This window comes from Panthera leo, chromosome A3 (assembly GCF_018350215.1).
Source record: "Panthera leo isolate Ple1 chromosome A3, P.leo_Ple1_pat1.1, whole genome shotgun sequence".
Lineage (NCBI taxonomy): Eukaryota > Metazoa > Chordata > Mammalia > Carnivora > Felidae > Panthera > Panthera leo.
The window spans coordinates 21725953-21738632 of record NC_056681.1 but is presented as its reverse complement, the minus strand read 5'-3'; the positions used below and the strand labels follow the sequence as shown (position 1 = coordinate 21738632).

Below are 12680 nucleotides of genomic sequence, written 5' to 3'. Positions count from 1 at the left end.
AAGCACCTGTCTTCTCAAGCCAGTCTGCCAGTCGCGCAGAATGAGTCCCTCACCCAGTTCTTACTCCTGAGAGCTGACAGCCCAAAACAGAGATGTCTTTTCCCTTTCATTCACCGCGTGGATGTTTACTGAGCGGGGACATGAAGACAGAATTCAGTCCCTGCTTTCCCAGAGTTCATGGTCCACCCTCATGAGACGGAGGGAGCTGCAGGTGGGAGTTATCAACAGAGGGAGGTGATGGTGCAAATGAGTGTGAGCGTGATGTGTGAGAAGAGGTCATGTCAGGGAGAGGCGTGTTGAGGTGCTCTCGGGAACTCGGAGAGGAGCAGTGGCTAGCCTCGAATAATCAGGAAAGGCTTTGTGGTAGAGGGCGCGTAAGACAGTGCTGGTTTCAGAGATAGCCAGGAATCCCAGGGAAGGAAGACGGCAAAGGCCCTGAGGTGGGGAGAGGAACTCTGTGGGCAGAGGTGTTAATAATCCACCAGTTGGGGAGCTTGGGGGCGGTGGTGATGAAAATGTCCCGTGGCAATTGCGATGGTTGCACAGCTCTGAATATACTAAAAGCCAGCAGATTGTACACTTTAAATGGGCAGATTGTATGGGTTGTGCGTTGTATCTCAATAAAGCTGTTCAAAAAAGAGAAAAAAAATACCCGCTGGAGAGGAATAGATCTGGGGACAGCGAATCTGCTAGGTCTGGGGTTGCCGCGGGTGAGGATAGAGACTCCTGTCACTCGTTGGGACTTGGCCTGGGGGAGTGCCCACTCGTGAGCGGAGCGGAAGGGGCGGCAGCGTTTGGCTACTGGCGCGGCGTGGGGGACGTGCACGTGAGGGGGGTGCCTGTGACATCAGTGTCACCAGGGTAGCAAGACAGAGTTGTGGAGAAAGGGCCTCTCCTCCTGAGTTTCACCTGACTGGGAAGGGAAAGAGAGTTCTGTACATCTTCTGGGGGTGATTTGCGGAGGCCGGAACCACAAAGGAAAGAATGAGTGGAAGCAGATACACAGCTGAGATTTGTGTCCCCGTCAGCTTGTTTGTTTGTTTTTAAGGTTGAATATGTGGATGAGATCATTTTGGCCTTGACTCATTGCACAGGAAATACTGGGCTTTAACCTGACCCCCTGGGCCTCCAGTCCATTAAAAATGAAGACATAAGAAGGGTACTTGAGGATATAGTGGGGGAGGAGGAGGAGACACATCCGAGGCACAATGGTCTTCTGTTGTTGCCGTTGCTCTTTTGTATGTTACAAGCCTGCCGTCTCTCCCTGTTCACCGTCCGGCTTTTATTCCCAAATGCTCATTCATTTCCAGGACATGGTCCGGCGTGGGGAGATCATAGACAACGACACGGAGGACGAGTTCTACCTCCGGCGCTTGGACGCGGGGCTCTTTGTCCTTCAGCACATCTGCTACATCATGGCGGAGATCTGCAACGCCAGTGTGCCCCAGGTTGGAGGGCCTGCCCTGCCCGGGCCTGGCTGAGCCTGCCTCCCTCCTGGCCCCCTCCCTGGGCAGAGACTCCAAGAAAGAAGCCGATTCACTCTCCTTGGCTCCCTGTACTCCCGGGGGCGGGGCGGGGCGGGAGGGCCCTCTTCTTCAGGGGTGGGCGTGAGGTGCGTACTTGCTACACGATGTATGCCAGCGTCTGCAGGGACAAACGGTGCTTTTCCTTTCCCTCCCCTCTCTTCCCCTTCCTCATAGATTCGCCAGAGGGTTCACCAGATCCTGAACATGCGAGGGAGCTCCATCAAGATCGTCAGGCACATCATCAAGGGTGAGTTGGGTGCTGCTTGTGTCTGGGGCTCTGGGAGAACTAGGTGATGCTTACTTCGTGAGTCTCTGTCGTTACCCCTGGATTTTGGTGCACAGCATTCTCAGCACTGCAGGCTTAGGTGTGCCGTCGTGTTCCCCGTGTGTCCAGGTCGTCTTTGTCAGGATACCAAAGACTAGCCTGCGCGTTCTGTGCCTCTGACCCTTCACCTCCAGGATTTAAAAGACGCTTCACAAATCAGAGACAGCAGTGCTTAGAAACATTTGTTAAAAATTAAAAAGAAATAAGACAAAACACGAAACAAAAACTCCCACTTCCAAACTGCGTGCCGTGGAAGGAAATGGCTTTCTTGGGAGAAAGAAAACAAGGAAGTAACAGGAAATACCCGGAATTAGGCAAGACAGAAGGATGTGAGGCTTAAGTACTGTGGGGGAGCAGAAAGAGCATAGCTGCCTTCCAGCCTTGGCTCTGCCTTCCCCAGCTGTGCGAATGTGATTTAGAAGAAATTTTGCAAAGGCTCACGAGATACGACGTGACAGCGTCCGGTCTAGCGCTCGGCTCTCAGATAGTGCTTTTGTCCCTCCTTCCCTCACCTACCCCAGGGAGTCAGTGCCTCCGATGCTCTTCCATCTTTGGGACCTCGCTCAGCTGGAGTTGGCTCCCCAGGCCTCCTTTGGTGGGCAGGTTCCCAATCACAAGGGTACCCGAACTGGACTCGGGTGCAGCCGCGCCCGCCGGCCACTTAGCCCCGACTTACACACATGGCATGAGAGACCCATATCGGGCTTCGAGGAACTGATAACGACAGAGTTCAGGGAAGAGCCCGGATGGGCTGGTAGCTGCGAGCAGAGTTTTACTTTCCCTCTCCGGCCCGCGTTCTGCCCATTTCCAAGGTGAGGGATTAGGCTAGATTTACTCACAGGGGTTGCCTGTGGTGGCCTATAACTCCCATTACAGGTGGGAGATGAAAGGTGAGGATAAATGGTACATGTAATAAAGTGAAGAGAAGTTAGGAGCCATGGTCTCTGGGATCCGGCTCCCGGAACTGAATCCTGGCTCTCTTCCTTACTGTGTTACCTCAGGTGAGATACCCAGTTGCTCTGTGACCTCATAGGATGGGTGAGAAGATTAAAAAAGATGATAGATTGAAAATGTCTGACCCTCAGTTAGTCCTCTGTAAATGTCAGCTATTATGAGTATTATGAAATACGGTGATGATAATTGTCACCGTCATTATTACAAGTGAGGCCTGGCTCAAGTCCTACGGAAGTCTTGTGAAAGTGGCATCGAGCTGGGCCTTGGAGGCTGAGACGAGGACGACTCAGATGTGGGAGCTGGAAACCCCACGTTTAGCCCAGCCGCCCCATGGGGCCATCATGTCTACTTTGCAGGTGGAGAATTTGAGGTATTGGAATCTATTGTTTTCTCTCCCAGAGAAAGAGGAAAAGCCGTTCGTGAACCGAGCCCAGCATCCTGCCTGCCTTCCACAGTGGCATCCCGGGTGCTCCTGCTCAGTGTCTCGTTCGCATGAATTACTGCTCAGCATGTCCCGCCGCCTCCTCCCTAAGGTGTAGCTGCGGTGATTTGCAGCTCCAGCTTTTAAATGGCATTTACTTTTAACGCCCACTTGTTCAATTAGAACTTTTTATTGCTCTCCGCTCTCCTCTCTTACGCTTAGGCTCCTCCCTGCACCTCCATCCCTGTAATCAAAACAGGGATCTTCTGAGGAAGAAAAGGTGTTTTTAACGGGTACTGACACGTAGTAGGTGGGTGTTTTTCTTTGTGAGACCCTAACACGTATACCTGAGGTTATCCGGGGTGGCCAGCCTCGCGAGCCAGCCTCTGCCTCCCTGGGATCCAAGTCCAGCCCCCCGATGCCTCGTGTACGCACAGGGTGCCGAGTGGAGTTTCGCTGATTGAGCGGCCTGCACAGATGCCACTTTCACTTCCGCCACCCTTGGTCCTCTCCTCTGTTGCTTTCTTCCGCCACAGCCCCAGGCCAGCCCTCGGTCCTCCCTCCGTGGCCCAGCCCCGCGGGAGGGGGAGAGGGGGGTCGTAAATTGGGCTGCCTCCCCACGCCATCTTGAATGCGCGCCGTCCTCTCCATCTGTTCCTTCCCATCAGAGCACCCAGTTTATTTCCTCCCTAGCCCTTATCACAGTCTGTAATTGTTTTTATTTATGTCTTTGTTTACTCGCTTCGTGTGTCTCATACGTTGAAATGGAAGCTCTGTGACGTAGAGACATTGTCTGGCCCGTTCACCGTGTCTCCTCAGCACCCAGAGCAATGTGGGGTGCGCGATGGGAACCCAGTGAATATTTTACATACAATCGAATTCAGCCCTACCCCGGGGCACATTTCATTTGGCTAATGTTTGCCGACACTTTCCTCAAGGCTAAGCACGGTGCTAGATACTCTGCTGCCCTCTCACAGAGCACCTGCCCTCATGGAGTTTATAGTCTTCGAAGGAACGGAGACGCATAGGTGACCAGCCATAATTCAAGCCGAATGAAACACACGCTCCAACAGCTACTCGGCTGGCACTGCTGGGTGCCGGGCTCTGTGTTCAGGACTAGAGGTGCAAAGAATAAGCAAGGGCTGCATCTTTGAGGCGTTGGCAGTCTGGTGGGGAGAGCTACACGAAACTAATTATAACGTGATAAGTGCCAGTTGAAGTTGCGAACGGTGTGCTAACCGGGTGGTAAGGAGCAGTACTGGAGTCACAGGCCTTACTGTGGAATCCCACAGGAGGGACAGGCTCCTCCCCAGGACTGGGACTGTGTCCTAGAGGGAAAGGCACATCCCAGGCAGAGAAAGCAGAGGCCCAGGGGTAAGACAGGACATCGGTGGCTTGTGTAAGGAATATAGAGGGGATACTTAGGGCGCCCCTGCCCAGGTCAAAGAGGCTCTCACAGGACACTGACCACTTGAGAAAACCAAATCCCTGTTCTCTCCAGATGGAAGGTTAAGAGTAAAGGATTCTTGACCCCAGTTCCACCTGCGTGCCCCCGCCCTGGCTCGCTCCCCCTTCGGGGAGCCCTCCGGCCTGTGGTGTTGGGTGTTAGACCTGAGCCCTGTGGCCTGCCTCCCCGTAGAGCACCCAGGGTAGTGTTGAGGTCGGAAAGGGGTCAGGCTACCACGGGGAGTGGCGGCTAGGCTCTGCTCAGGCCCTCCCTCAAAGGCCTTCACTCCCTCCCCCTTCTTCCTCCACCCTTCATTCCATCAAAAAGCATGAAAAAAACAAAGCCTCATAGAGAAAACCAGCTCATCAGTCTGTCCTCTTTGATTTTAATTTTGTTTTTCAGTTTGGGTTGCTTCCTTTTTTTTTAACATACTAATTAGATGCAAGCTTTTTCTTTGATTTTATGGCCTACATATTTCCTAAGTTTTGCTGGCAGGATGACAGCTGATGTATCCCTTGAGGTCTCAGGAAAACGCTGATGAGGCAAGCCCAGCAGGGGACTTTTCCCCTTGTATCTCAGTCCCTTTCTCATGATTTTCCTCCCTCCTTTTCTACTGGGGGTGCCAAGAGAGCTGGGAATAATTGATGGCTCATTAAAGTCCCTCTTTCTGCAGACTGCTTACTCGGCGCTCCCGAAGTCCAGCTTTGCCTGGAGCTGGCAGCAGTTCCGGGCCCGAGGACTGTGGTGCCCACATAGGAGATGATGGTCTCCTTGCTGAAGAAGGGCAGGCCACACCATGTACTCTGCCTGGGCGGTGACAGTCTTTCTGCCTTTCGTCTTGTGCCTGGCCCGTGACCAGTGCAGAGCAGGGGCTCAGTTAATGCTTACTGGGGGCACGCGCTGAGGTAGTGCTTCTGGCTTCTTTGTGCTGTTCCAGAAATCCAGGACCACAGTAGGTAGAGTGGTTGCCCCCAAGCACGTCCTCTGTACTCCTGTGTGCCAGGCTTTTCGTGTATCTTCTCTGGTTCTCACAACTGTCCTAGGAAACGGGATTACAATCTCCATTTTACAGATAAGAAAACCAAGGCTTACGGAGGTTAAGGGACATTACCCGAGTCGCTAGTGATGTTGGAGACTGGATCGAAACTCAGAACTATACACAGTCGGTCTTCCATTTGGCAGAAAGGAAACCTCTAACGTTGTGGATTGCCTGATATAGTCTTACCATCTTTTAAAAAGAAAATTTCGGGGCGCCTGGGTGGCTCAGTCGGTTAAGCGTCCGACTTCAGCTCAGGTCACGATCTCGCAGTCTGTGAGTTCGAGCCCCGCGTCGGGCTCTGGGCTGATGGCTCAGAGCCTGGAGCCTGCTTCTGATTCTGTGTCTCCCTCTCTCTCTCTGCCCCTGCCCCGTTCATGCTCTGTCTCTCTCTGTCTCAAAAATAAATAAAACGTTAAAAAAAAAAAAAAAAAAAATTAAATAAATAAATAAAAAGAAAATTTAGGGCGGCTGCCTTTATACAACACCTACTTGGCCTCACAGGGCACTGGGTGGGCTCCTGAGATGAATGAGACCCTTAGTAGGGCCTTTCCCCAGGGGCACACAGTCCTATCACAGGTGAAGAAACTAATCACTACACAAAGCAGAATGAAGTCCGTGCTAAGAGTGTGAATCACGAAGGCACAGTTAATGCTGCTGCACCTTAAAAGGAGCCTAAAGATCCAGAGAGGCTGCACAGAGGAGGCACTTTTTTTTTTTTTTTTTTTTTTTTGGTGGTAGTGGTAAAGTATTGGTCAGATTTACCATTGCGACCATCACCACCGTCTGTCCACAGAATTGCAAAACTGAAACTCTGTACGCCCTCAGTCCCCATACTCTCCTCCCCCCAGTCTCTGGCAGCCACCCTTGTACTTTATGTCCCTATGAAGCTGACTGGCCAAGAAAGGTGGCTTGTGGAAGCACGTGAAGGCCCTCTGTGGGCAGATGCGGCTGTCCATCATCGCGCAGGCATCTCCTTGGATGTGGCCTAGGAACCGTAACCCGGAAATACCTTTTAGTATAAATACTTGTGCCAAGGGTTACCGTGGAAGCTGCGGGCCAAGTCTCTTCAGTGTCATAGTCACTGATGAAAGTTGCCGGAGGACCACGTGGCTGCTGGGCTGCTGTGCCGGGGAGAGCTCAGAGGATTCCTGACTCAAAAACTCTTTCATTGGTGGCAGAAAGACGGAGCCCAAGACTTCAAAATGCTTTCAGAAATTGGCTCCTGGCCCTTTGATTTGCTTTTGTTCTTTATGGCTTGAAATCTCCTCTAGAAGCTCCTAAACATGTATTTCCATATTGATTTGGGGCTCTCGGTAGCCTGAGCGTTGTCTGCGATTTTGAAACTGCAGAAGCTGGCAGGATTTCTCTTTTGATGACATGTGGGTGTGTGTGTGACTTGTACCAGGTCATGGCTACTATGACCACTGGGGCGTTTGGAGTCAGGAGAGAATCCTGGAGAGAGGCCTGCATTTAACCTTCGGCAGCTACTTACTTTCTCCAAGCCACAGTCCTTCGTCTGTGAGATGGAGATAACCTGCCTCAAAAGGTTCTGTGTGGATCAGGAGAGGTACCGTACGCGCAGTGCGGACGTGGGGCTGGCACATGGCACGTGCTTGATAAACGTTAGCTACCTTTACTGTTGCCATCAGTGTGTGAGCCCTGCCAGCGATAAATAGATCTGAGACACACAGACCGGCATGATTCTGTCTGTGTATCTTTGGGTAAGTTAGTAGATAATACGTTTGAGCCTGTTTCCTCTCTGTGAAAAACAAACCTGAAGGTCACTATTGTCCCTCGGGAAGGCTGAAGTTGAACTACAGTCAGGTGCCTGGGACAGAGTACGTGCTCAGCAAATGGAGGCTCCTTCCTTCCAACTTCCTTGGCCTGATCCTTTGACCTGGAGCTCGCAGCAGCCTGGACTCGGGGGCAGGCAGGAAAGCCGGTGGACCAGCACCCAGACCAGACCCCTCAGGGCCTGGTGGCGGGGGGCACTTTTCCAACCAGATGACCCTGTTCACATGATAAGCAAAGGATATGTTTCTTTCTCCTTTAAATGGGTTTCATTTTAATGAAATCCCTGATGTCCCGTTGCTGCAGATAAGTGTTCTCCTCCTAGGGAAGTGTGGCATCAGACCTTCCAAGTTCATCATTGTCATTAAGGAATGTGTTAGACATGGAGTTTCCTTTCCCAGGTCCTCGTCTGTGGTGATGTCTGTGTCTTCCAGAGTTTTCAGTGTGAAAATATTCTGGGTATCCTTCTTCCCTCCCCTTCCGTCTTCCTCCTGCATTTTTTAAGAGATGAGCAGTTAAAGCTTAGGGTTCAGGGGTCTGAACCAGGCTTGTGAGCACGGCCCAGGTCCCTGTCCTGAAGACAGTTCTCCCCATCCGCCAGCCCGGGCCCCTCCCTCTCCCTCTTAACATAAACAGAACAGCTTGTATTCCATGTCTGAAGAGTAAACCTGCTGTCTAAAGTTTGCTTTAATATTTATGCGTTCAGCACTGCTGCCTGTTTTTGAGCTCCATCAAAGCCTTTATTATAAGAGCATTTGAAAATGCTGGGGAAGTGGAGAATGGAGTTGATGTGTGCACCCTCTTTCTCACTCTCCCCAGCCGACTCACCCTCTTCTCTCCCGTTCTCCCGCCACTCATAGTTCCCCCTCCATCTAGCATCTTTTTCCCGTACTCACTCTTCTCCTCTTAGACACACGCACACGCACACGCACACACACACACACACACGCAAAGAGAACTCTTCCCCAAGACCTCTGGGAGGAATCTGTTCAATATTTATAAACTGCTGCGGCAGCTATAATAACCAGAGGTAGCTGGCACCACCCAGATTTGCTCCAAATAGGATTCTCCTCTGGAAACAAAGGAGTAGGGGTAAGGGGCAGAGGGCGCAGGGCACAGCTGGTGCCGGCTGCCAGTGGCAGTGGAGGAACATGAGGGCCTCGGCAGACCTGGCCCCGGGCCTGGCTCCGTGGCTGGCTTGCTGTGGGACCCTGGCTGACCACCTGCCCTTCAGAGTTGTCCTACATTTCTGAGAGCTCTGCAGTTCTGACATTCTGACCCGCTCCACATCTGGGGCCAATGAGGCCCTTTCCCACAGGACGTGGCGTCTAGAGACGTACCCTTAGGAGGACTTTGTAGCCAGAAGCCCTGTGGGGCTGGACTGCTTTGGAGTACTCACAGAGCAGTGTTTCCCCCAGAGGATGGGGAGCAGCAGGGTGGGATGTTGCTTAGGTAAGAGGATGCCACTTTGGGAACTGGCTCCCCCCAGCTCTTTTGGGTGCCTTTTTCACACACGTTTTGGGTTGAATTTCAGCTTCCCTGCTGTCCCGGACTTGGGGCGTTGCCCCAGTTCTCTAACACGCCTCAGTTTCCTTGTCTGCAAACAGAGATGGCTTCTCTCCCTGCGGGATGGCCGCAAAGGTCAGGCGAGCCGCCGGACGTCCTTGCCCGGCACATGCTGTGTGGGAGACACGCTGCACCTACACTGTTCACAGCCCGTTTCTAGGGAACAGCTACTCCGGTGGTTTCGTCCTTCCCCACAGAGAGTGACGGGAGGCCGGCCGTCTGAGGGGTGCTCTGTGCGCTGCGGTGGCTTGTGCTTTCTAAGGCCTTGGCAGAGGTGGTTCAGCAAGGGCGCTGATACAGACGTTGGTTTCCTTTACCGTGTGGGTCTCTAGAAAGAGATTAGGTCCCTACAGGGAAGCTGGCTTGACTTGGAAAATCACTGCCCCAAAGGGCAGACTGTTTCTCCACTTCCCTCCCTCCTGGGTCTGAGAATACATTAGGAGAGCAAAGTGTTAGTTCAATCCATTAAGACTCCTGCTTCCAGACCATGCCTCTGGGGGTATTAAATGCTGTAATGGTCACTTCTGTCTCTCCTGGGGCAGTGACTAGATCATTCACACGTGAGTAAGAGATAGCATTTATGTAAAGCCCCGTAGCTGTCTCCGCAGCCCAGATCCTGCTCTCCCGTCACCCCAGCCCTCTCTTTAAGAGGCCTTAATAGAAGGCATCACAACCATTTGCTAGTGGAGGTGATGGATGCATCTAACGGAAGAGGATGATTTCCAGGGGGAGACACACAGCTGGCACATGTCTGAATCCCAAATCCCGTTTTCCGGCACATGTCCAAAGTAATAAAGAGGAAGGAGGAAAAATGAAGAAGTGGCAGGAGCAGAATTATTCCCCAGCACGGGGGGGGGGGGGGGGGGGGGGGGGGGGGGAGGGGGGAAGCAGGGGAGGGGTTGCACACTCTCTTGTCTCTCCCCAGTCTTTGTCTGATTTGGATCAGCAGATGTTTTATTATGTAAAAGCGTCTTGCCCAGAGTTGTCTCTTCTACCTGAAACTGCCCAGTCTGGGGAGCAGGGAGCGGGGCAGGGATGCAGGCCGTCACCCTGATCCACCTGCTCCGAGAGCCGCTTTACCGCACCACACGGACAGCAGACTCTGCTGGGCGTTTAGCTCAAAGTAAGGCACACACACGCCTCTGCCTTCCTGGAACTCCCCACCTAGAGGGAGAGGAGAGCAAGTGCAGGGTGGTCCAGACGTCAGGTCTGTGATGGGGACCCTGGCCTGAGGACAGGAGCCGGAGGAAGAGATGACCGGGCAGGCTTCGCAGAGAAGATGGCTCTTGAGATGGGCCTGCAGGGGTGCGTGGGGTTCCACGTGTGACATTGCTGGCTAGAGCCAAGGAGGCTCAGGGAAGGAACGAGTGTGCCTCGAATATCGGTTATTTGCCAAGTACCTTCCCTACGTTTTCAGAGGACACCCCCAAGGTCACTTAGGATGGTGCGCCAGAGACGGGTCCAAACCCAGCCCACCACGTCACACCCCCTCCCCGCCGTGGGTCTGCGGGCAAGAAGAGTGCTGTCCTCCCTTCCTCCACGTTCTGTGTCCCTGCTCCTGGACACGGGTCACACTACAGGAAGCCCATCCATGCCCCGCACCCCAGTCCCTAAGTTCTACATCGTTTCTGCCTCGTAGCCCCCCTCCTCCTAAAACCAGGGTGACTGTGTAATTTGAGGGGATACTTTTGAACATGAAATAGAGAGCTGGGGTAACGGGTAAGTCGGTCACGTGGTGACCTGCCCTGACACTCTGCTTGTGTTCTCTGGACATCTGTCCTCACTGTCATCCTTGTATCCTCCTCCTTCTTGGAGTATTTTCCTTGCCTTCCCGCTCTGACTGAAACCCACCTCTCCCAGGGGTGCGCCCTCTCTGGCACTGGCTGTTTTCTCCCACCGGAGGCATGGGAGGCGCACCTCGAGATCCTTCTTTGTCCCACCAGCCCATTTACCTGAAACCCCCAGCTGTTTGAGCTCATGTCCGGGGACTACACCTTGACCCCCCCCTTGGTGCAGCGCCTGCTCCCCTCATCCTTCACTACTCTGTCATACCTCTTGGTGATGTGGGTATCCACATGTCTCTCTAGCACCCCGCTTCCAGCCTGTCTGTGAGTCCCGCTGGGTCACCTTCAGAATGCATGTAAAATCGGAAGACTTCTCACCCCCTCTGTGACCTTCTTGGTCCCAGGCACCATCAAATCACATCTCCCCTTCTGCCCTTGTGCCCTTCAGGGCATCTCCCACACAGCAGCTGGAGTGAGCCGTCACTCCTTTGCTTACAGCCCTCCCACAGCCCTGGTCACGGGGGGAAGGCCGGAGTCCTTGCAGTGGCCCCCAAGGCCCTGTGGCCTGTGCCTGCCCCTTCCTGTCCCCTGTGCCGAGCTCCGGCCACAGGGACCTCCACACTCACTCCCCACCGGGCCGGGTGAGCTCCCCGCTCGGAGCCTCTTTGCCGCTCGCTCCCAGACGTGCCCACGTGAATTTGTTTCAGGTCTCCGATCAAATCTCCATGAGGCCTTCTGACAGCCACCCTGTGTCGCTTACTTGTGGGCCGTTTCCCCCACTAGGGAGCAGAGATTTTCGTGTATCTTGATCATTACTTTACCCCCATTGCCTCAAATCATGGTTCTCAGACTTGTGTGCGTTATCATTACCTGGACAGCTTGTTCAGACGGACTCTGCTGGGGCTACTGAGTAGGTCTCGGTTGGCCCCCAGATCTGCGTTTCTGACAAGTTCCTCCACGGTGCTGCCGCTGGTCAGGGCCCACGCTCTGACAAACACTGGCCACGCAGGCGTCCGCTGCCTGTGCACTGAGTGACCACGTGAGTGAGTAAAGGGTGTGGCCGGGGAGGACTGGGAGTCGGCAAAGGTGACTTGGGTTCACTCATCACCTCGAACGCAAGACCGATGAGTTTGGCCAAGGTGCCCCTGGGGCGGCCGTTAGAGGCATTAGAACAGCACGTGCCTCGGCAGGAGCCGGGATCTAGGGAGGGGTGCGGAGGGGCCCAGCCACGACGGAGTGCACCCCTCGGATCCATGCCTAACGCCGCCTTTGTCTCCCCAGAGTACGCGGAGAACATCGGGGACGGCCGGAGCCCGGAGTTCCGGGAGAACGAGCAAAAGCGCATCCTGGGCTTGCTGGAGAACTTCTAGAGACCCCTCGGCCCCATGGGGCAGCATGGACTCTCTCTGGGCCTCCCTCCCAGAAAGTTTTTACACAGCTCGATGTGACTTTTGGACGAATTAAAGCTAGTTTTGGTAGCCCTGGCTGGCATTTTCTGTAGCAGAGCGGTATGCCGGTGCCGTTCACCCGGCACTTTCCAGCAGCCGTCATGGGACACAGCTGAGGAAGGTCAGTGGTTGGCCTCACTCTGCCGGTGAGGGAACTGAGGCTCAGAGAGCAGATCAGGGATAAAGTGGGTCAGCATAAAGCGACTGCGTGGCCGCCGTGAGGCCACCAGCCTGAAGCTGGGAAGCTGGGGGTGGGGGGGTGGGGCGCGTGGACCGGGGACCACTGTGGGGCTGCCGACCCTGACACGAAGAGTGACGGGGAATGCCAGGCACGTGGCTCGTGCAGAAGCGCCCGTGGGGAGGCTTCCAGGGCACAGTG

The 12680-nt window shown here is 54.0% G+C and overlaps 1 protein-coding gene across 2 annotated transcripts in view; it reads left to right on the top strand.

The window, feature by feature from the left end:
- CTNNBL1 (catenin beta like 1) overlaps window positions 1-12331 on the top strand; it is a 160381-nt gene extending 148050 nt beyond the window's left edge. For both annotated transcript variants that reach the window (XM_042931003.1, XM_042931004.1), the window contains exons 14-16: window positions 1311-1448; window positions 1701-1773; window positions 12135-12331. In XM_042931003.1, coding sequence (XP_042786937.1) covers window positions 1311-1448; window positions 1701-1773; window positions 12135-12223 — 300 coding nt within the window. In that variant the 3' untranslated portion in view covers window positions 12224-12331. The remainder of the gene's footprint in view (window positions 1-1310; window positions 1449-1700; window positions 1774-12134) is intronic.
- The last annotated feature ends 349 nt before the right edge of the window (window positions 12332-12680 follow it).